Below are 25,811 nucleotides of genomic sequence, written 5' to 3'. Positions count from 1 at the left end.
ATGGGGATCTGGACAGGAAAGACAGAGTTTGTTCTGTTGTTGGACATAGAGTCGGAAGGATTTGAGGGGCTGGCCCATCCACCTGACGAATGTTGGACATCTTGATGGGCTTTCTTGGGCTGAAGGTAGAGGAGATTTTTTTGTCTTCAAGACAATCCTTTAGAGAGAGGTTTTGATGTGACCTTCTACACTGACCTAAAGTGTTGAGGTGTATATGAAATGGTGGAAGAGGCAAGGCGAGGAGCTCCCCTTCCACCCGTTCACCTTCACCATTCATTCCTGCCAAATCCCCTTCCTCTGCTCCCTCACCACACCACCTCCTTCCGACCTTTCACCCCTCTGAGCCCCCAGCCACGCATACCCCGACTACTAGTATGCACCCTATCCAGAGCAATGGTATTTACCTTCCAGTATGAGACATTAAATACTCTGTACAAATGATTCAAATTATCTGCATTTTTAGTCATTGATGAAATTTGGGACTAGAAAAGGATGGACCAAATGATATGGTCCAAAATGGGAAAATATAAAATGAAAATGAAGGAAGTTATACCTCACTCTCCAACTGCTGTTGAGGCCTTATAGGACCTCAGCTGATATGTTGACTCATTGAAATACAGTGTAATGAATGACGTTGCCCAGAGTAATTTTGTATTCATCTTTTTATGCATTATATTTACCACCACTTAAGCTTCTCTTAGGCTACATGACACAACCTTAATCATGTTTGCTCTTAAAGGTGACGTATCTTTTTTGACCCATTCGGAGCAACTTAGGAACAACTAAAACGGTGAGGATTCTACCAGCAAGTGCTAGGAATGGTTGGCTTACTGTATGTAGGTATTTTGTCCAGTAGGCCTAAGTATGGATGGATTCAGTTGCAAAACTGTAAGATAATTACAATTTCCAATTTGGCATTTAGCAGAAGCTCTCACCCAGAGCAACTTACAAGTGTGAGATCACAGTACATGTCATGAACCTATAGTCAACAAACGTATCACATACTAACTAAATTATAAACCAGGTAAATGTCAAAACCTGTCTCTAAACAACCTGCTATCTAAATAACATTCTCAGAATAAACAACCTTGGGCCTGTTTCACAAAGGCAGAATTAAGTAATCCTGGATTTAAGCCAAATCCAGGTTTGACCAAGTCTGCTCAGTACATCCTGGTTTATTCTGTTCCTCAAAGCCAAGCCAGGCTGAGAAGGAGCGACTTTGTCGAGCCAGGATGGTAAAGGCAGCAGCTTATAGAAGCATATGAGGAAGTAAAATCTATTATAAACAAAAAAGGAAACCTGTCCGCAATAAATACATCCAAGGACAATTAAATGCGTAAGTCGTCCAAAAATATATTTATATAAAAGTCGATAAATGTATAATTCAGTTGTAGCCTACACTTTGGCTTAAACGTGAGGAGTTTAAGTGAATATTGGAATTATAGCCTACTAATCTACAATGCTATATTATATGCACCATGCTATGTTGACATTACATGGAATCTATCTGCAGTGCCGTGTAATGTCACGATTGCATGGCAATACCAATTATTCAGAATGTGTTCTTCCATAATTATGAGAGACTGAGAGGAAGGCACATAGCCTTCAGCCTACATGGTTGTAATGTATTCTAGTTTCATTTGTTAAATAATTATATTAACTTATTAATGTCCATAAAGCACAAACAGGACTGGCACAATAAGGACCTGGCAGCAGGTGAAAATAAAGTACAAGAACATCTTACAGAATGGTAAGTGCCTTGAATACAATGTACAAATGAAGGTGGATAAATCTTGCTGGTTTTAGCAATAAAAAAGAAAAACTGGCCCTATCCTTAAATAAAGGCAGGCCTTTTGGTGGAAGGGATTCAGGGGGGGACGTCCACAGACTCTGTGCCCCCAAAGAGTCTGCCCCCTTCATGGCAGGTCGGTCTGATTTTTTTCAGTAGCCTACAATTAACCATTTGTGTTCTTAATATGTGGACTGTCTGATTCATTATTAAAGGTCTGACATTGTCTTGCACTGTCAGGAAGGGCCGTGATTCTGATCGAGCCACCAGATGATCCAGTGAGTATTTTAATTTAATGACACCTGTCACCACTAGGTTGATACTATTGAAAAACGTTATATTGTTGTTGGTTTTATCTTTATGTAAGGCAATTTGTTGCGATGACTATTTTTTTTTGTTAAATTAAGTTTAGGATTTCTTTCAGGTTGAATGCACAAACTGTGCCCTTTGGTTCCATGTGAACTGTGTGGGACCTTGTCTTTGTTGAGGGGGACTTTTGTTTGCCCTGCCTGCAGGATGGCTGATGGTGATAGTGAGGAGGCCACCAGCTAGCCTCACCACATCATCATGCATGTTAGACAGATACTACAGGTTTGATGTTTACCTGGTATCCTTTGGAGCACTCGGCTGTCTTTCTTCGCACTCGTATTTATTTGATAAATCGTATTTATTTGATAAATGGTTCATGCCCTTTATTATGATCTTGTACTTTCTAGAGAGTCCGCCCTGAGATGTCGGGGTTCAATCTAGGGCCGAATCATACCAAAGGCTATACAAATGGAACACAATGCCTCCCTGCTTGGCGCTCAGCATCAAGGGTTGGAGGGGAAAGGTCTTGCTCATGAAACATGAAAAACATGTATAATAGCCAAGGCCAAGAATTATACCAGGGACCGTTACCTATGTGGACTATGCGGTCGACACGTGCTGACACTTTGCATCTTGATGAATCAAGCCTGTAGCCCTACTTCTGCATACACACACATGTGCAGACACACGCACACTCACGTACCCACACATTCAACTGCACACAAGGTACCTTTTAGTTTGTCGTGTCTTATGTTTGATTACTATGTTTAATGTACTAGGCCTACGTGTTTATTATTTTAGGTGAGAACCTTGTATAAGCCCTATATGGGTTTCCTTTCTCACCCGCATGTATTTCTGTGATCTTTTAATAATGTTACTTTTGGACTATTTGTATTGTGCGTATAAATAAATGAAATCAAATATTAATGGCATGTACAACACACTTTTTTGGGGGGGTTTTCTCGCACCAACGTCCATAGCACATCATGTACAGTATATATCTGCTGCTATGCTCACACACCTATGTCTTACCTCAGGTACTTACCACACCGGATAGATATACAGAAATAGGTGTAAATATGTAGATTTGTTTTTAATTGATCTCTCCCCCCTTCCCTTTCTCTTTTGGAAATGACAAACGATGGAGCTTCCACAAAACAAAATTCACCCACTGTTTTAAACCTGTGATGTGACAATAAAGTGATTCTAATTGTGAATTGAAACTAGGACCTTCTGCGTCCCAAGCAGCCTCTCTATCATTACAAAAACAAGAGGCCACTGCTCCCTATGGGTCACATGGTACTGTAGCTGTTGGTTCCCAAGGTTACCATACCGTATTGCCACTGATGGAGAAGTTTGTCCACTGGGAACGAGAGTTTATCTGTATAAGAGCCATATTTATATTACTCAGCCACTAGAGGGCGTATGTTGACAGGCCAATCAAGCTCAGCTCACAAGTGCTGCTGATGAGAGAGGTGAACAGTTTTTGAATGTACTCCCTGTTGGGCTGTATTTCGTATTTGTTTTAGTATTTTTGCTGAAGTGAGTGACTGACAATACATGATAAATGAAAAGATAAATGCACTAAAGTAAACGTACATTAACCACTTCAGCTATATATACATTTTGGCCATTTGAAAATAGCCGATCTACAAGCTCACAATTCGCATTGTGAGCTTGTAGATCTGCTATTTTCTAAATATTTAATACATTTTCTACATTTGAAAACTTTGTGAAATGGGACATTCTGCATAATGAGTACTTTTACTTTTGTACTTTAATTATATTATGATACCAATACTTTTGTAATTTTACTCAAATACATTTTGAATTCCAGACTTTTACTTGTAACAGAGTATTTCTATATTGCAGTATTGATACTTTTACTTAAGTATAGAATGTGAGTACTTTTTACAACACTGGGATCAGCGGAGGTCGTTGTTGGACACCTGTTGGGTGGATACATCTGACTGCATTGATGTTAAATCGCTTTCATATGGATTAATATCAGAGTTGCTCTTGTTACCTGGCAAACATCAGAGATTGGGACGTCAGAGCATCTATGCCTCTATTTACTCAAGTGCTTGAGTACATTTTGAGGTATTTTGAGGCCCACACTCAGTGCCGTGCTATGAGCTTGTAGATCTGCTATTTTTTTGAATAGCCAAAGAACTCTAGAATGACACACGATGCTTTCCTGGTCTAAATGGATCAAGAGGAGCCCTTGTCCGAACCGGTTCCTTCTGATAGCAAACACACCCATGGTCGGGGGTTTCTGTGGACAGTTAGGCCCCTGCTTGACTTGGAGCTCAACCCCCATTCAGCCACATTCAGAATTACATACCCAGCTACTGTTCATCCCAAAAGCAGCCAACATGATGTGTGTTTCTGGAAGTAAGGAACGAATACGAACGCTTTGTGGCATCAAGCGTCTTTGTGTCTGTTAATCACCAGGCCTGGGAGGCTGGGAGGGGAACATTGGAAGAAGTCGGTGAGTCAACAGCCCCGGGGGAACATCACTTGAGAAAGTGTAGGTTTAAAGTTTAAACCCTTTCTTGGGTTGATGACAGTGAGAGAGAGAAAGTAAATAAAAGAGAGAGAGCGAGTGAGAAACAAGACAAGGAGTAGTAGAATGGTCAGGTTTGTGTGGTCAGCTGTGTTCCTGTTGCCAGTCCTGGGACTGTGCCATGGGGCTCTGCCAGCCCACTGGCTCCCTGGGGATTACACCAACACTACGGTGGATGCTACCAGGTTCGTTGATGACTACAACACCACGGCCGAGCAGGTCCGCTACCACGAAGTCTTGGCCTTGTGGAATTATGCAACCAACTTGACAGACTTCAACTCTCAACTCCAGGTGGGTTTACAATAGGATAATAGAGATCCTATACCCTGCTGATCTCTCTGCAGAGACGCAGAGAGAGAGAGCTTTTGGAAACCTTTTCCATCGCATGTGAATTGATGTTTGCCTGCTCAGAGTGGTGTGGTGTTTAGTGAAGAGGAGCACTTGGCTGGACCGGCTCCTTCTGATAGCAAACACACACATGGTCAGGAGTTTCTAGAGCTCACTGCTATTCAGCTCCATCCTGGCAATAAGGAACTAGTGTTGATTTTTCACAGCAAATTTTCATTCAGTTTTAGTCATAGTCTTTTGAATCAAAATCCATTTACTTTTAGTCATATTTTAGTCATCTGAAATGTTTTACTGTTAATCTAGTTTTAGTCGACTAAATATAAGATTATAGTTGACTAAATCTACAGTTGATTTAGTCGACTGTAGTCGAAATGTATTTTGGCGGGCGTCGTGATGGCTGATTTTACACTTGGTTGCTTGCTGAAAATAGCTGATCTACAAGCTCACAACGTGTCGCAGCGCGACGCGTTGTGAGCTTGTAGAGCTTGTAGATCTATTTTCAGAGCGCAACACCCGAGCACAACCAAACATAAAATTACTTGTACGTTTTAAAGTGCAATGATACCCCTCTTCCTTTGTCGGCCCAGCCTAGAGATGTTTGAAACCAGGAAGAGTGCCTCTTCTCACTGCAATCAATGAAGTTACATATTAACAATGTTAATACTGTATGTAACTTCTCACAGGCATTCTATGAACCATAAGCATATAACGCCAGTCCACATGCTTGAAGTCTGTTTGCACAACTACAGATTTGACACAGACTGTAAACTGGCAGTTGGACCAATGAAATAGCAGAGATGTGCAGAGTTCTGGCCTTAGGACAGGGAGGAATACGCACGCACGCACTCACACAAAAGAAAAGCACACATTCAATATTTGCATGTTTTCTAACCCAGCTACTTTGTCATACAAGAGAGTCGCACAAAAGTAGTGATTACGTCAAGCTTATTATATAGATCAGCTGTTTTAGCTAATTCTATAAATATTCAACCAATGAAAAGTAGGCCATTAAAGGAATACTTCACCCCAAAACAATTCAATAATCGGCTGCGGTAAGATAGCCTGGCATGGCCAGACTAATATCGCTGCGTAGATATTAGTCTGGAATCTCTGTGTGGAACCTGCATTTCCAAGGGGCGGATAAAAAGAAATGCCTCTGGTGATAAACCCGACCCATATTTGCATACTGGGCCCTGATTGGTCCCTCACAACTTTGGACGGAGAGAAATCCAATCTCAACTGAGAGGGGCCAGACCTAATCTGCCGAGGGCAAATGTTTTTTCTCAATGGCAGATTTGTCTGGAACCAGGCTAGCGGTAAGAGACTTGGACACAGTACAAGGTTTCCATTATTGTCTATCTGCAGGTGGAGGCCTCCATGGAGCTCCAGGCCTTCGACGAGGCCTGGGGAAAGAAGGCCAAGACCGTGTTCCCTGAAGCCTTCCTTCAAACCCTGACTGACCTCCATGTGAAGAAGCTGATCAGTGGGATCAGCCTCCTGGGGACTGCAAACCTGTCAGAGAAAGAGAGACAGGAGGTACATACTGTACATGTCTGTATACTGTATTGCTATGTCTGTGTATGATATGTATAATTATTTAATTCGATTACTTTAACAATTATATTGTATTAGATGTACTGTCATACTGAAATTAAACAGTGATCGCTCCCCTGTTCTGTCCTTGCTTTCCAGTACAACACAATCAGTAGCACCATGGAAAAACTCTACTCAACAGCCAAGGTGTGTCCAAAGCCACATGATGAGTGCTGGGATCTGCAGCCTGGTAAGTTTGTCAAACAATAATATACAGTATGTTCAGAATTCCAATTTAGATCCAGTACCACAGTCTTTGTATTGAATATAGTCAGGTATCCAATTTCAAGTGAAACGGGTGTCTCTCCCCCCCTCTTCTCTCTCAACTCTGACCTACTTCGCTGTCCATGGTGCTGAAGATGCATAGTGTAGATTAAAGATGCGCGGATGGGCTTTTTGGCTTTTTCTCCCCCCGAATCCGCGTGTACACGTTCATTATCCATCCGCCAGCCAACCGCATTGGTATATCATCCTATTTATAGATCTGCATCCGCACCATTAACCGCACAGGATTCTATATGGATACGTACTTGTACAAACAATGTCACTCACCACTGTCGCGATCACCGATGTATAGTGACTGTATACATTATCCATGGTAAGAACAAGCCCTCCGTCTTCCATCACTTTCTCACATCGCTTTTCATAAGACAGTCAGTCGTCGGCAGGGTTAAGAACTTCACTAAATCACTCCCACGCCAAACTTTGATTTATTTATTCCTTTTTTTATATTGTTTTAAATCCTCCTTTAAGTTTCTCTCTCACTATTGCATTAGCTGCCCTTGCCGGCAAGGGGTCCTCCTTCCGCTTCCAAACAACAACAACACAGCGCACGCAAAGCACGTGTATTAGCCGGCTAATTTGTGCCTGATGGAAAATGACGTAATATTGAAATACCACAAACGCACAGCGAGATTTTGTGCTTTTTAAAAGCTATAATCAGCCTATAGATAGATGTCATTCATTTATATCCCGCATTATTTCACCCGCGGTTTATCCAATATTAATTAACAATTATATTTGATTGACCCGAATCCGCCCAAACAGCGGTTATCCGCGGCAACCGCGGCTAAAATAAAAAGTATAAAATATTGAACTATTAAAATAACTTCATTGCATTGTCTGTGTAGCGTCTGAGCTGTGTTCCTCATTGAAAAGGATCACTTTGTAACAGTTTTTGTGGAAGAATAGTGTTGCATGTCTTCAATAGAATAAGCACTCGTTTGATTGATGTGTAATACTTGGAGAATGTATGTCTAACCTGCATCTTTACTGTAGGTGTGCTGAATCAGTTTTGTTAAGCTGGTGGTTTCCGAATGCAGCTGTTACCTGTACTGTACTGCAGTGTCTTCTCAAACTGGGGGTCGGGACCCCCAAATGATTAAAGGGGGGGTTCCCCAGATGATTTCTCACTCAACAGAACCAAACATACAGTAGAAGCAGGGTATCTGTGCATTTCCAAAATTACAATTTAAGTACTTTTAAGACCTTTTTAATACCTCGAACAAAGTTATCAACTACTATAAAACATGTACAAACATTGTCAAAAATGACCTAAAGAAAGAGACAGAAATTGTGAAAATAGCTGTTCTGCGCGAGGCGTTGTGAGCTTGCAGATCGGCTATTTTCACAATATTTATCTGTGGAACTGAGTCAAACAAAATGTATCCGCAAACTCGACTCCATGCTTGTGAGGGTGGGGGGGGTCTCCGGATATGATTATTTTGAAAGGTTGCGAACGACTGCTGTGCCGTACTGTACTGCACTGTACTGTATTGTAGTTTGGGTGTTTGAGTGTGTGTTGGATTGGTTTGTTGTCCCTCTCCAGAGCTGGTAGACCTCATGGCCTCCTCCAGGAGTTACAACAAGCTGCTGTATGCGTGGGAAGGTTGGCACAACGCAGCAGGAGTTCCTCTACGGAAGCTTTACCCCACGTTTGTGAAGCTCAGCAACAAGGCATCTGTGGCCGATGGTAGGAACCATTACTATCATCTCTGTTCCTCAAAGTATGTTTTTAGTAAAACACTATCTGAAGGAAGTTAGTTGGTTAGTTGATTAATTGGTTAGTTGGTTAGTTGGTTAGTTGCTTAGTTGGTTAGTTAGTTGGTTATTTTCAGATGTCTTTCCGTTGGGTAACTTTTGACAGCAAATGTTTTTATTTAATTCCTTCAGATTACTTATTTCTGCAATGATAAATCAACACTAAAAGAAAGTCGTACATGTCTTGATACAGGTTATGAAGATGCTGGTGATAACTGGCGATCTATGTACGAGACGGACACCTTTAAGGAGGACTTGGAGAAGATCTACAAGACCATAGAGCCCCTCTACCAGAACCTGCATGCATATGTCCGCCGCAAACTCTACGATCACTATGGACCCAAATATATCAACCTTAAAGGACCCATCCCTGCCCATCTGTTAGGTACTGTAAGTATGACTTCAAATCATGTATCACTATTATTTGAAACTTTAGTGTCGTTTATGATCAATGATCATTTAAAAATAAAATAAAATAGTGAAGATATTGCCTATTTTCACTCTTTCTGTAAGCCACCATTACAACAAAGTATAATACAGGGTTAAGTGGCTAATTAGACTAATTGATTTAGTCGATTATTAAAAATCTATTAAAAACTTTTCTTGTTGATTCGGTATCCAAAAAATGAACTGCTTCTCTGTGATTTGATTGAGTCAGTTATTGGTTCTAAATAATGGTTTGTATATATTTTCAGTTAATTGCCCAGCCCTACGTAAAGTACAAACACCTGCAACTTGATATGCCTCTGTGGTATCTGAACAGTGTGCAAGTTAAAACATATTAAGAAATGATACTAAAGCTAAAGTAAGAGTAATAATAATGTGACAGAGACAGTCTAACTGTGTGACCTGTTGTTTACTCAGACTGCCTGCAGCTGGCATCTGCTATTCAGAGTGTGATATACATCTCCATTTAGCTGCTAAATCAGGTAGAGAGACAGTAAGTCTACCATTTGTTTGGCCAACAGGTGGGGGGAGGCTATCACTGACCCCCATCCCACATGCATTCTAATGTGTATAAAACAGTGACTCTAAAATGATTAGACTAGGACTGTCTCACACGACGTGAGGCTGTGTGGAGCTTAGGGCTCTGCTCCGGCTCCCTGGTTCTCTGTTATGATGCTGTTGAATGCTGAATAAATGAACATGAATGACCTGGAAACCTGACGTCTCTCTTCTCCTCCACTTCTTATAACAACTACAAGCCTGCTAACCTGCAGTTTATGCCTCATAATATACGACACCTCCTATATGCACTGGTAAGGTATGTTTAACTCCAACATGTCTCTCTTCCTATAGGAAACATGTGGGCTCAGCATTGGAACAATATTTACAGCATGATGATTCCCTATCCTGGCAAAGCCCACGTGGATGTGACTGAGGCCATGGTCAACAAGGTACGAGCTGTGGTAGACCATGGGAGACCATGGATTATTACATGTGTGCCAACGCAACAGAGTGGACACTTTGTTACACACCCAAAGCCTTATTTATTCACAAAGACGGGGATCTCTACAAAATGGAGCCAAATGGACCCTTACGGGTCTATTTGGTTCCATTTCTACACTCTCAGAGTTATGGGGGTCCTGAAAAGTTTGAGAACCACTGATCTAGGAATAAATGACAATTCCATTAATAATTGTTACAGTGCAGCTACAAGTTAGTAAAATAATTATGTAAATAGTACAGTAAGAGTATAAAACAGTTGCACAACATCAACTGAAGCATAATGTCGTGTAAATGACACATCTACAAGCTCACAACGCGTCGCAGAGCAACGCAATGTGAGCTTGTAGATCGGCTATATTCATTATGCAACCAAGTGTAAAATCAGCCATTACGAACTAATCAAGGCACCGCCAAAATACATTATAGTCGACCAAATCAACTGTAGATTTAGTCAACTAAAATCTTATGATATTTAGTCGAATAAAACTAGACTAACAGTAAAACATTTCAGATGACTAAATATTATGACAAACTAAATAAAAATTTGCTTTCAAAATCAACACTGCTCTACTCCCTCCTCCTCCATCAGAACTATAATGCCACACACATGTTCCTCTATCTCCATCAGAACTATAATGCCACACACATGTTCCTCTATCTCCATCAGAACTATAATGCCACACACATGTTCCTCTATCTCCATCTGAACTATAATGTCACACATGTTCCTCTATCTCCATCAGAACTATAATGCCACACACATGTTCCTCTATCTCCATCAGAATTATAATGTCACACATGTTCCTCTATCTCCATCAGAACTATAATGCCACACATGTTCCTCTATCTCTATCAGAACTATAATGTCACACATGTTCCTCTATCTCCATCAGAACTATAATGCCACACACATGTTCCTCTATCTCCATCAGAACTATAATGTCACACATGTTCCTCTATCTCCATCAGAACTATAATGTCACACATGTTCCTCTATCTCCATCAGAACTATAATGTCACACATGTTCCTCTATCTCCATCAGAACTATAATGCCACACACATGTTCCTCTATCTCCATCAGAACTATAATGCCACACACATGTTCCTCTATCTCCATCAGAACTATAATGTCACACATGTTCCTCTATCTCCATCAGAACTATAATGCCACACACATGTTCCTCTATCTCCATCAGAACTATAATGCCACACACATGTTCCTCTATCTCCATCAGAACTATAATGCCACACACATGTTCCTCTATCTCCATCAGAACTATAATGTCACACATGTTCCTCTATCTCCATCAGAACTATAATGCCACACATGTTCCTCTATCTCCATCAGAACTATAATGTCACACATGTTCCTCTATCTCCATCAGAACTATAATGTCACACATGTTCCTCTATCTCCATCAGAACTATAATGCCACACACATGTTCCTCTATCTCCATCAGAACTATAATGTCACACATGTTCCTCTATCTCCATCAGAACTATAATGTCACACATGTTCCTCTATCTCCATCAGAACTATAATGTCACACATGTTCCTCTATCTCCATCAGAACTATAATGCCACACACATGTTCCTCTATCTCCATCAGAACTATAATGTCACACATGTTCCTCTATCTCCATCAGAACTATAATGCCACACACATGTTCCTCTATCTCCATCAGAACTATAATGCCACACACATGTTCCTCTATCTCCATCAGAACTATAATGTCACACACATGTTCCTCTATCTCCATCAGAACTATAATGTCACACATGTTCCTCTATCTCCATCAGAACTATAATGTCACACATGTTCCTCTATCTCCATCAGAACTATAATGTCACACACATGTTCCGTATTGCTGAGGAGTTCTTCACCTCGTTGGGTCTCATGGAGATGCCTCCAGAGTTCTGGAAGGAGTCCATGCTGGAGAAACCCACCGACGGACGACCGGTGGCGTGTCACCCCTCCGCCTGGGACTTCTACAACCGCAAAGACTTCAGGTTAGCGCGGTTGAACATCGTTTAACCCATTCAATCCGGGAACGCATGTCATTTTACGATTTATTTGGCTATTCAAAAAATTGCAGATATACAAGCTCATAGCGCGGAAATTTTTAACTCCAATCTGTGCTTCTGGGGGTCCCTGGAACAACATATTTTGAGATGGGGATCCGCGGCCAATTTACATATCATTTTGGGAGTCCTTGACATGGAAAAGTTGGAGAACCACTGATATTATAACATATGTTTTTTCAGAAAGCTGTTAGGATTTAGAAGATTTGTACAATCCCCAGACGCAAAGATTTTATTTACAAATGTTTGCTTTAAAAATATAATATATTCAAAGGTTTGCAAACATTTTCAAGATAAAAAAAAAACATAGCATATCCACAAGCTCATAGCGCGACACTCTATGCTGCGCTATGAGCTTTAAATCTGCTATTTTTGAATAGCCAACTAAATCTAAAATGACACAGATGCGTTACCGGTCTTAAACTGTGGTTAAACCACATTAATCCATGTACCACTGTTAAATACTCGCAAGAAAAAGGAATGCGACAAAAACAAAACAATATTCATGAATTCAAGTCTCCATGGGGTGACTAATCGATAGAAAAAAAGTAATTTTGGGGGTGAACTATCCCTTTAAGTGGTTAATATACTGTGTTTGCAAGCAGAGTAGCAGACCACCGGATGCAATAATAATCAGTGGTCTGTCTGGTTGTTTTGTGTGCAGGATCAAGCAGTGTACCAAGGTGACCATGGACCATCTGTACACGGTGCATCATGAGATGGGACATGTGGAGTACTACCTGCACTACCAGGATCTGCCTGTAGGGTTCCGCAGCGGAGCCAACCCTGGCTTCCATGAGGCTATAGGAGACGTGATGACTCTGTCCATCTCCACACCCAAACATCTGCAAATCCTTGGCCTGCTGGATTCTGTCACCAATGACCCTGGTAGCATTAATACATTAATTAATTTATTATTATTCCTGCTTCAGCCAGTTCAGGCATAACTAAAGACGCGCGCGCGCGCGTGTGTGTGTGTGTGTGTGTGCGCGCGCGTGTGTGCGTGCGTGCGTGCGTGCGTGCGTGCGTGTGTGTGTGTGTGTGTGTGTGTGTGTGTGTTGTATTAAAATAAATGCCTTTCCTGCAAAGCTGAAGCGATGGTGTATATTGACAATATGAAAGAGGATGATGCGTATGTTATTCCTTAGGACATGAGCTAAATTAGTTTGTTGGATTTGATCCTATAGGTACATGTGGTCTCAACAACTAGACAAAGACGGCAATAAACAATGGCATTGTTTATGCATATACTGTAAGGCTAAACACTGCATTGTGTTTCCGCACAGAGAGTGACATCAACTACCTGTTGAAGATGGCTCTAAATAAAATGGCTTTCCTTCCGTTTGGCTACGTCATCGACCAATGGAGATGGAGCGTGTTCAGCGGGGACACGCCCCCAGAGCGCTACAACTCTGAATGGTGGCACCTCAGGTACGATTTCAAATAAATTGCTTTAAAAAAAAAGTCATGCTATGTAACATTCGTTTTAATAGTCTTTCTGACGACACCTCTTGTAGCTCCGTTGTCATTATAGTGTATCTATACAGAAGTACTGCTCAAAGAGGAATGCATGCTACAACAAGTTGTCAGAAACCGTATTGACTTTGAAATAAATACATACATAAATAAGTATGTACATTTCTGGTGCCTGCATCATTTTGCGTTGTCTAAAACACATTTATGTGGAATGGTTATTGTGAAAAACATAGCAGTGAATGATTATATCAAAAATAACTTTTGTTTAATTGAAAAAAATATATACATTATGACTAACTTTTATTCTTTTCAAGTGTGACCCTTTTCATAATATTGTTATGTGTAAAGCAATCTGGGAAGCCATTTGGTAAAAATAAATAAAGCTGAATCTGTCTTTATGAGATTATGTGAAACGGGACCTGTAAAAAATCCACCAAGTCACATTATTTGTGCAAAGCAGGCTTGTCAATAAAGGTGTTCCTGAATCTAGGATGTAGGAGAATATACATTTATATGGTTATATAAATATGGTTGGAAAGGAGCCAGCTAAGGGGGACCAACTCCAGAAATGCAGTTATGGATGGATGGATGGATGGATGGATGGATGATGAATGGATAAATATGGTTAACTTCAAAACAAACCACCACACACACTGTATCACATGGATAGAAATAATCGATTTGACTCAAATAAGCCACACCGATGTCATTCTCTTGTTCCTTTTTAAAGGACAAAGTACCAAGGAATCTGCCCACCCATCAAGCGTACAGAGGAGCACTTTGATCCTGGAGCCAAATTCCACATTGCTTCAAACACGCCATACATCAGGTATACATCAGCGGGTTAGGAACCAACGCCTTTTGTACAAGCAGATATGAAAATACCTAATAAATATTCATCTGGTCGCCTTGCATGAAATCAACCTATTGTAACAGTTCCTTGTGTTCAATCTTGGGCTGTGAATGTTCATCAACATCTTAAAACTATTTGAAGATACTACGGCAATTGTCAGTGAAGTGCAAAATGTACTCAAAAGCAAATAGCTCTTTGTTCTGATGCTAATCATTGCTATAGAATGTTTGTTCAGTAACAGGGGTCTCCACGTCTATCCAGCTCTTAAGTAAACAGAAAATACATTTTCAGTTCGGGATGCCAATTTCGTCCTGTCAAGAGAGTTGGAATTGTCAAACTATGAAACTGAAATTGATAAATAGTTTCTCTCTCCTGAATGGATGGAATTGTTGACCCACCTGAAAATATATTCTGTGTTTACTAAAGAGCTAAAAAGACAGGAAGATCCCTTAATCCAGTACCTGGCCTGTAGACCTGTTTGCAATTTGGTGTTGGGGGAATTTCTCACTTGAATTGAGTCAGTGGGTCCCTACCCTAGACATGAATAATCACAGAAGTGCTTGTCCGTCATAGTGCCACGAATGGCGCAATGGCCAAATCAAATATGGCCACCATCGGCTATGATGAAAATCCAACTTTTTTGTTTTTGAGTGTATAAACACATGTAATACCTCCATTCCGACTAATTGGGGTGTGTGGAATTCATTTCTGATATTGTTATGACCATTTTGGGTGATTTTGACCTTGAAAGGTCATGGTCAAGGTAATTTTGCTATTCCAAAGACCTTAGCCATAACCTGGCCATTGTTCGGAGTAAAAACAGGTGTAACTAGAAAAAGTGCTCCTCGGAGCACAGGTCTCCGCCAGGTCAGGTAGGTTATTGTGGGCCAGCAATGTTCAGAATTTGCCAATCAGGATGGAATATAAAAAATCGGACGGAATGATCTTTATCACTTGACTATAGAGATAATGTGTACTGATTTGCATGATGTTTGGACAAAATATGTAGGAGTAATATAAAAAATAAGAATCGGCCTCCTGGTGGCGCTATAATAGGGCAATGTGAAAAGGGTGGCGTTTGTTCTTCAACGTAGTGCGAATGTGCGTGCAAAGTTCCACCACAATCGGACGCTGCGTTCATGATTTGCGGCATTTTGTTCAAAACGGGCCACTCCTGCAAACTTTAGATGTCAATGTTAGCCAATCAGGATGGAATATGAAAAATCAAATAGATCCATCTTGATCACATGACTATAGAGATCATGTGTACCGATTTGCGTGAAATTTGGATAAAATATGAAAGCTTAATCTCAAAATATGTGTTTTATATAAGTCGGCCTCCTGGTGGCGCTATAAAAGGCTAATGTGAAAAATGCAGGGCAGATGTATATCCTTGGCCTCTAGGGAGTATGCGTGCAAAGTTTCACGCAGATCGGTGCTGTTACACTTACAAATGCAAATTGGCCTTTTATAGCGCCACCATGAGGCTGATTTGAAAACATTCAAGTGGCATTTGTTCCTCGGCATAGTGGGAATGTGCGTGTGAAATTTCACGGAAATCGCAAGCTGCGTTCATGATTTGAGGCATTTAGTTCAAAATGGACTAAAACTGCAAACTTTGGAAGGCAACTGTAGCCAATGAAGATAGAATATGGCAAATCTGACAGATCCGTGTTGATCACATGACTATAGAGATACTGTGTACTGATTTGCGTGATGTTTGGATAAAATCTGTAGGAGTGATATGAAATAATGGGTTTTGCACAAATTGGCCTCCTGGTGGCGCTATAACAGGTCCATGTAAAAAAATTGGGGCAGAGGTTCTGAATTGGCATCCAGGGAGTGTGTGTGCACAGTTTTGCAGCGACCGGGCCAACGGTGCCAGAGATTAGCTGTTCACAGACAGATGGACGGACGGACACACAAACGGACGGACACACAAACGGACGGACACACAAACGGACGGACGGACGGACAGGGGGTAAAACATACTCTCTCGCCATGCCTTTCGGCCTGGCGGAGACAATAAGTCTAATCGAACTAATTCTGACATTTAGAATTAATTTCTGATATTGTTTTGACCATTAAGGATAATCTTTGTCATTGAAATATCAATATAAATGTCATAATGTAATAACCCAATTACGATTTATTTTTTATAATCATTGGTTTTATTTATAACAAAAGACATGTACATGAGAAATATAACAATTATAAACATCCCCCTTTAATTCTTAATTGGGTCTTGGAATTAGCAAATAAGACTATGTAGGAATAAAAATGAGTAAAAGTAAAACCATAACAACCATAACAACCTCAAAGTGCACCATATGTGTGCTGAGTGATTCTGAGTGATTGAGTTAGTTAGTTAGTATCATGGTCAGTATCATGTCAGTATTATGTCAGTATCATGGTCAGTATCATGTCAGTATCATGGTCAGTATAATGGTCAGTATTATGTCAGTATCATGGTCAGTATTATGTCAGTATCATGGTCAGTATTATGTCAGTATCATGGTCAGTATCATGGTGAGTATCATGTCAGTATCATGTTAGTATAATGGTCAGTAGTATCATGGTCAGTATCATGTCAGTAGCATGGTCAGTAGTATCATGGTCAGTATCATGTCAGTAGCATGGTCAGTAGTATCATGGTCAGTATCATGTCAGTAGCATGGTCAGTAGTATCATAGTCAGTATCGTGTCAGTAGCATGGTCAGTAGTATCATGGCCTTGCCATGTCAGTATCATGGCATGGCAAGGGGCATGGCATTGCATGGCATGTGGCAGGGCATGGCAGGGCATGTTCTTTCCAAAAAAGGAGGTGAACTGATTTTTAAGGACTTCTGGAGTTCATTCCAAGCAGATGAAGCACTGACAGTCTGAGCATAAGGCATAATAACCGTGAGCGTCAGGAAGTCACTTGAGAGGATCTGGTAGGGACTAGGGTTCTGATCCAACATAGAACAAATATAAGGGGGGAGCATTCACATGTAAAGCATTATGTCTATGATCAGACACATGGCAACTAAAAATAGTATAAGGAGTAAAGCTATCGTACCTGCCCAAAATCAACTTGTAAATGTCCACCACAGTTAACTGTTCCAAGTAACCATTTAGAATATTTATTATTAGTACACATCTTTTGTAAATTAGTTTCTCTACGTATTCAAAGTCATGAAGTGACTTTGAGTAGTAAAAGTGCTATATAAAGCTGAGATGTTATTATTCATATATAATATATTCATATTATAGGTGTTAGAAGCTGCATGTTACTGAGGCAATAGCCATGACTGAACAGTATCATGTCAGTAGCATGGCATAGCAAGGGGCATGGCATTGCATGACGTGTGGCAGGGCATGGCAGGGCATGTGATATGGCATGGCATGTGGCAGGGCATGGCATGAAATGGCATGAGGCATGCCATGCCACATGCTGTGCCATACCATGCCATATGCCATGTGAAATGGCCACATGCCCTGGCACATGCCATGCCAAATACTAACATGACACTAACATGATACTAACATGATACTGAGTACTGACCACTAATACTGATACTAACATGATACTGACCATGATACTCACATTATACAAACATGATACGGGCATGCCATGCCACTTGCCATGTTATTTCACATGCCATGCCACATGCCATGCCATGCCACACCATACCACATGCCATGCAATGCCACACCATACCACATGCCATGCCATGCAATGCCATGGCACATGCCTTGCATTGCCATGCCACATGCCGTGCCATGCCATGCCATGACTAACACGATACTGACATGATACTGACCATGAAACTGACATGATACTGACCATGATACTAACATGATCAAAATCACTCAGCACACATATGGTGCACTTTTAGAGAAATTATTTTGTGTTATGATTTTATTTGTATATCACTTTTATTCCTACATAGTCTTATTTGCTAATTTCAACACTCAATTAAAATAAAATTTAAAGGGGGTGCTTATATTTATAGTTATATTTCTCATGTGCATGTCTTTTGTTATAAATAAAACCAATGATTATGAACAAAAAGTGACAATATTGATATTTCAATGACAAGATGATCCTTAATGGTCAAAACAATATCAGAAATGAATTCTAAATGTCAGAATTAGTTAGATTAGACTTATTGTCTCCGCCAGGCCGAAAGGCATGGCGAGAGAGTATGTTTTCCACCCCGTCCGTCCGTGTGTCCTTGTGTCCGTGTGTCCGTGTGTCCGTCCGTCCGTCCGTCTGTAAGCAGCTAATCTCCGCCACCGTTGGCTTGATCGCAGCGAAACTGTGCACACAGACTCCCTGGATGCGAATTCCGAACTTCTGCCCCAAATTTTTCACATGGGCCTTTTATAGCGCCACCAGGAGGCCGATTTGTGCAAAACATATTTTTTGACATTACTCCTACAGATTTTGTCCAAAAATCTCGCAAATCGGTACACAGTATATCTATAGTCATTTAACAAAACGGGTCTTTCAGATTTTTTATATTCTATCCTGATTGGCTAAAAATGGCTTCCAAAGTTTGCAGGAGTGCTTCGTTTTCAACAAAATGCCTCAAATCATGAACACAGCATGCAATTTCCTTGAAATTTTGCACGCATATTTCCACTATGCCGAGGAAGAAATGCCACTTGAAAATGTTCAAATCAGCCTCATGGTGGCGCTATAACAGGCCGATTTGTGTTTTTACCTATAACTGCACCGATCTGTGTAAAACTTTGTATGCGCACTCCCTAGAGGTCAAGGAAAAACCTTTGCCCTGCATTTTTTACATTTGCCTTTTATAGCGCCACCAGGAGGCCGACTTAAGTAAAACACATTTTTTTATATTACTACTTCCGATTTTATCCAAATTTCACACAAATCGGTACACATGATCTCCATAGTCATGTGATCAAGACGGATGTGTTTGATTTTTCATATTCCATCCTCATTGGCTAAGATTGACATCTAAAGTTTGCAGTAGTGGCTTGTTTTGAAAAAAAATCCGCAAATCATGAACGCACCGTCTGATTGCGGTCAAGCTTTGCACGCACATTCACACTATGTTGAGGAGCAAATGCCACCCTTTTAACATTGGCCTGTTATAGCGCCACCAGCAGGTCTAATTTAGCAAACTTTTTTTTTTGCACAAAATGCCTCAAACCATGAATGCTGTGTCCGATTGCCGTGCAAGGCCTAAGAACAAATGTAACCCTTTAAACATTGGCCTATTATAGCGCCACCAGGAGGCCACAATAACCTACCTGACTTGGCGGAGACCTGTGCTCCGAGGAGCACTTTTTCTAGTTGCACCTGTTTTTACTCCGAACAATGGCCAGGTTATGGCCAAGGTCTTCGGAATAGCAAAATGACCTTGACCATGACCTTTCTAGGTCAAAATCACCCAAAACGGTCATGACGATATCAGAAATGAATTCCACACACCCCAATTAGTCGGAATGGGGGTATTACATGTGTATATGCACTCAAAAACAAAAAAGTTGGATTTTCATCATAGCCGATGGCGGCCATATTTGATTTGGCCATTGCGCCATTCGTGGCACTATGGCGGACAAGCACCTCTGTGATTATTCATGTCTAGGGACCCACCGACTCAATTCAAGTGAGAAATTCCCCCAACACCAAATTGCGAACAGGTCTACAGGCCAGGTACTGGATTACCTGCACAAACACTATACACAGCAATGATTAATATCAGAATATACAAGGAACGGATTCTCAATAACCCGACGGCAGTAATTTTGTCTGTTCTTTTTGTCTCTTTTGTATTGAATGTTGTGTAAATACAACTAAACTAAAGTAAATATAAAGGCGATGAAACATCTCCCCTGCAGGTATTTTGTCAGCCACATCCTGCAGTTCCAGTTCCATGAGAAACTGTGCCAGGCAGCCAATCACGTGGGCCCCCTGCACACATGTGACATCTACCGTTCCCGGGAGGCAGGAGCCATCTTAGAGTAAGTCCTCCTATATAGAGTTTATTATATAGACACACACGGGCTGGCACGGGCGCCTACAAATTCACGCCCACTTTTGAGACGCCACTACTCGAGGTCCGTTAGAACGATGAACTGCAGCTCTCAATGCGATCTCTATGAGAGGCATTGTAAAATACCGTAATTTCACTGGTTAACTACTGAGCCTGTAGCGATTTTTTTTGTGTTCTAATAAACTGTCCCATTTGTTTAATTTATACTTTTTAATGTCCCATATCTGTCATCTCGATATGCTGCCCAAAATATACTATAATATACTCCATCAGTGTGTCAAAAGTACTAGCATCTGAAATCTAAAGTTTAAGTGGTCGCATATGTCACGGACGCATCCCTTGCATCTTGCAATACTATTTGTATATTAATACTATCCTGGAGAATTCACTAAGTAGTTGAAAATGTCGGGATATGTCACTCCTTCATTTAGTTAGGTTATTTCCCCAACTTACATTCAGGCAAGTTAATACAACAGCAGTAAACCCACACGTTTTAATTTGTCATGTACCGTCGGAGCTCCACGGTAGGTAGAAAATTAATATAAGCCTATGAGATGTTCAAAATATAGACATGAACAAAGTCAGTCGGGATTTGGATGAGAATTCATAGTCGGCGCTCGGTGCTTGTAAAGACAATGATGTCACTGAAATGCGACAACTTGTCTGTCTGCCGTCTACCCTCTGCTGTGTTAATATTATGGGTAATTCATTAAAGTGACAAATGAAATGTGAAACACATCAACTATTTAGAAAACAAGAAGATATGTTGACAAAGACACTCCATACATTTGGAAACATATTTTTTATTTAAATTAATATAGTCTCCAGTTAATGTAGGAATATTTTAAAAGTAGGCTGACTCTCATATCCTTTCATAGAGACACACGGCCGGAAGCGGAAGGCCTACAAATTCACGCCCACTTTTGAGATAGCGCCGCTACTCGAGGTCCGTTAGAACGATGAACTGCAGCCGCCAATGCAATCCCTATGAGAGGATATGAGAATTAGTCTACTTTTAAAATATTCCTACATTAACTGGAGACGATATTGATTTAAATAAAAATATGTTTCCAAATGTATGGAGTGTCTTTTTCAACATATCTTCTTGTTTTCTTAATAGTTGATGTGTTTCACATTTAATTTGCCACTTTAACGAGTTAATAATGTTAACACAGCAGAGGCGAGACGGCATTTCAGTGACATCACTGCCTTTACGAGCGCCGAGCGGCGACCAGTGACGTACCCACTGTAGAGGCAGGACAGGTGGTCGCCTGCCCAACTAAGATCTCGCCTCCCCAAAAAAAAACAAATAACCCGAAAAGATCAATGCGTCAAGTCAAATTAAGCATGCTTAATGTCCTCAAAGTCACGCATCCAACAAGCTTTGAATGGAGCAGATTGGACCTTCTGTTCCAGAGATAATGACCAAAACATCTTGATAACGGCCACTTTCGCCAGTTTTCTGGTATTGAAAACCTCAAGGGATGCGTCCGTGACATATATCATGCGACCACTTAAACTCTAGATCTCCGATGCTAGCGGTTTTGACATACTGATGGAGTATATTATAGTATATTGTGGGTAGTATATCGAGATGGCAGATATGGGACATTAAAAAGGATAAATTAAACAAATTAGACACTTTATTAGAACACAAAAAAAATCGCTATAGCTTCAGTAGTTAACCAGCGAAATTACGGTATTTTACAATGCCTCTCATAGAGATTGCATTGAGAGCTGCAGTTCATCATTCTAAAGGACCTCGAGTAGCGGCGCTGTCTCAAAAGTGGGCGTGAATTTGTAGGCCTTCCGCTTCCGGCCGTGTGTATCTATAGGGAATGCAATGGCAGCTGCAGTTCCTAGTTCTCACGGACCTCGAGTAGCGGCGCTGTCTCAAAACTGGGCGTGAAATTTGTAGTTCCCGTCTGTCTCTATAGAGTTATGTAGAGTTTATCTTATATAGAGTTTATTATATAGAGTTTTATATAGAGAGTTTATTTTATATAGAGTTTATCTTATATAGAGATTATTATATAGAGTTATATATATATCGTCTCTGTCTTGTGGAAACCTGTCCAAAACTGTTGCTTTTCAGGATTCAAATAAAAAAATAGCAAAAGTAGCAGATCTAGCAGATTCGCGCCACGTTTCGAGCTTGCAGATCTGTTACTTTTGATACTTACAGTATGTGTGACGCTGTAGTATGATCAAAATAGCCTGGTTCCAGACGAATCTGCCATTGAAAAAAAGAATTGCCCCTCGGTAGATTAGATCTAGCCCCTCTCAGTTGAGATTGGATTTCTCTCCCTCCGAAGTTGTGAGGGACCAATCAGGGCCCGTATGCAAATATGGGTCGATTTATCACCAGAGGCATTTGTTTTATCCGCCCCTTGGAAATGCACCTTCAATGCAGAGATTCCAGACTAATATCTACGCAGTGATATAGGCCTACTGATATTAGTCTGGCCATGCCAGGCTATGATCAAGTAGGGCGTTGATTTATGAAAAAAATAGTTACATTATGGAGACAGCCCGACAGCCATGATGTATAGTTTATCTTATATAGAGTTAATTCATTTCACAAACATCATGGAACAGCCATTCCCAACCTGTTGGTCAGGGATATCAAAACCAGAACATGGGTGACTTAATAACTCTTAACCACGTGAACGCTAGCATCCTTATGCTGGGGCTAACTTTCGGCAAAATAGCAGAACTACAAGCTAGATAAGATATTTAGTGTAGAGCGCAAACAGGAGGGGGCCATGCACCTTAGATATACTATACACATGTATATTCTGAAACCCGCCTACCAGTGACATCATCGGTAGGCAGGTTTGGTCATTTACATTTTTTGTATTTTTTTTTATTAATGCGAGAGCAGCGGCTTCTATTTCAGCATGCTAACTTTCCAGGAATAGAAAGCCTGCCGTTTATATTAGCTTCAATTCCCCATTGATGATGTCACTGGTAGGCAGGTTTCTGAACTGATACCATTATAATGAGCATTAGTGAGGACCATTTATATGACGATTATGTAGAAAATGGGTGAAGTGGTCCTTTAAGCCCTATTTTATACTTTTGTCACAAAATGGTGTCGTACAACGGTGCAAACATAGTTGAAAATAGTAGATACAAGCTGCTTAAAGATCTGCTATTGTCTCAATGTTTTTTCACCTTTTCGCCCATAATGACGTGACCAAAATAGGGCTTGATTTTTAATCGATTCTTTTATTAAATTATCTTCTTTTTTTATATAATCAATTCACCCATTAAGACCGGGAACGCATGTGTCATTTTTGCTATAAAAAAATTGCAGATCCACAAGCTCATAGCGGGATGATATAAAAATAATATATATAATTTTAAAGCGAATATTTGTAACTCAAATATTTGCTTCTGGGGGGCGGGCGGTCCCTGGATCAAAACGTTTTACAAATGTTCGCTTTAAAAAATATTGATTCAAAGATTTGCATAAATTTTCACGACTTTTAAAAAATTGCAGATGTACAAGCTCATAGGGCGGCACTCGGTGCCGCGCTATGAGCTTGTAGATCTGCTATTTTTGAACAGCCAAAGAAACCTAAAATGACAAAGATGTGTTCTCGGATTGAATGGGTTAAATAGTTAAATTAACAATGAACTGTCGCAGCCCTACAAACAAGTGAGATCATTTCAATAATTCCAGGACGGTGCTGAAATCTGGCTCCACCAAACCCTGGACTGAGGTTCTCCAGAGCGCCCTGGGTTCCAACAAGATGGACGCCGGGGCTCTGATGAGATACTTTGATCCCATGATCAAATGGCTCCAGCAGCAGAACGTGAATGAAACCTTAGGGTGGCCCGACCTCACCTGGGTGCCCCCCGTCCCCGAGGGCTACAAACAGGGTGCTGGGTGGTAAGAAGGGCTTTGACGGGTTATAATGACAGACGTGTGTCTCAAAACATGCAATGTAATGATGGACACAGAGTTAGAAATAATAACATACAGACAATATTCTACTTGAGCAACGATAGATGTGCAATCATAAATGCAAATTTAATTACGTCAAACATACACACACACACACACACACACACACACACACACACACACACACACACACACACACACACACACCTGTGTTGATTTTGACAGCAAATTTTGATTCAGTTTTAGTCATAGTCTTTTGAATATATTTTTTAGTTTTAATCATATTTTAGTCATCTGAAAAGTTTTAGTTTTTGTCTAGTTTTAGTCGACTAAATATCATAAGATTATAGTCGACTAAATCTACAGTTGTTTTAGTCAACAAAAATATATGTTGGCGGTGCCTTGATGGCGTCCTAATGCCTGATTTTAAACTTGGTTGCATGCTGAAAATAGCCGATCTACAAGCTCACAACGCGTCGAGCTGTGTTGTAAGCTTGTAGATCGGCTATTTTCAGAGCGCAACAGCCGAGCGCAACCAAACATAAAATGAAAATAAAATTGTCTTATAGTTCTACTAGATCTCTTCTTCACTAGTCCCCATTTAATCTAGTTTTTATTTTTTGACAAAATTGTCAATATATTTAGTCATTGTAGCTTAGTTTTTATTCAGTTTTTATTTTGTTTTCGTCAGTGAAAAAAGGTAGTCGACATACATTTTTGTCATAGTTTTAGTCGACGAAATCAACACTGACACACACACACACACACACACACACACACACACACACACACACACACACACACACACACACACACACACACACACACACACACACACACACACACACACAATTTATATACACACGCTGTATATCATTTATGTCACAGTGAATGTAAATAAAATAAAAATATGCATCTTTTGCCAATTTCAAACCAGTGTTTAATGAAGTCATTACACTGATCAAGACCTTCATTCCCATACATGGTAATATATGAAAAACTGTCTTCAAATACAAATAGAACTGTTGAGAAACACAGTTTTAAAACGTCTCTCTTCATTCATGTTTGTAATAAGTGTGTAAAGTTCATACATTATCACAGTCAAACAAAGATCTGAATAAATGTTCGTTCAAATACATTTTCAGAATGTTCTTGATATATCTGTTCATGATCCCAAGAGTGGCTGTATCAGTTCCCTGGAGAAGCATTCATTGTGAAATCAGAACAATTACAAGAATTCAATTTGAGTCTGCATGACTTTCTAGGGACAGAGATCTTCTGGAGAGAGAGAGATAGACCAGATGCATTCACCTCAGCCATCACCCTTGCATAAGGACAATAGTATTGTAATCAACCGCTTGGTAACAAAAGGCTTG

At 40.4% G+C, this 25,811-nt stretch overlaps 1 protein-coding gene across 1 annotated transcript; it reads left to right on the top strand.

The window, feature by feature from the left end:
* LOC308097422 (angiotensin-converting enzyme-like) lies at window positions 1–24,424 on the top strand (the record flags this gene model as incomplete). Its single annotated transcript, XM_080445182.1, has 13 exons — window positions 1–91; window positions 4,771–4,955; window positions 6,378–6,548; window positions 6,705–6,795; window positions 8,434–8,577; window positions 8,839–9,030; window positions 9,945–10,042; window positions 11,935–12,107; window positions 12,844–13,067; window positions 13,466–13,610; window positions 14,386–14,484; window positions 20,368–20,490; window positions 24,211–24,424. The coding sequence occupies 13 exons, from the start codon at window positions 1–3 to the stop codon at window positions 24,422–24,424; spliced, it is 1,950 nt and encodes a 649-aa protein (XP_080301308.1).
* Window positions 24,425–25,811: the final 1,387 nt, after the last annotated feature.

This window comes from Gymnoscopelus braueri (assembly GCF_963280865.1).
Source record: "Gymnoscopelus braueri genome assembly, chromosome: 12".
In the NCBI taxonomy this organism is placed as follows: domain Eukaryota; kingdom Metazoa; phylum Chordata; class Actinopteri; order Myctophiformes; family Myctophidae; genus Gymnoscopelus; species Gymnoscopelus braueri.
The sequence above is the reverse complement of the archived record's forward strand: the minus strand, read 5'-3'. Positions and strand labels throughout refer to the sequence as shown.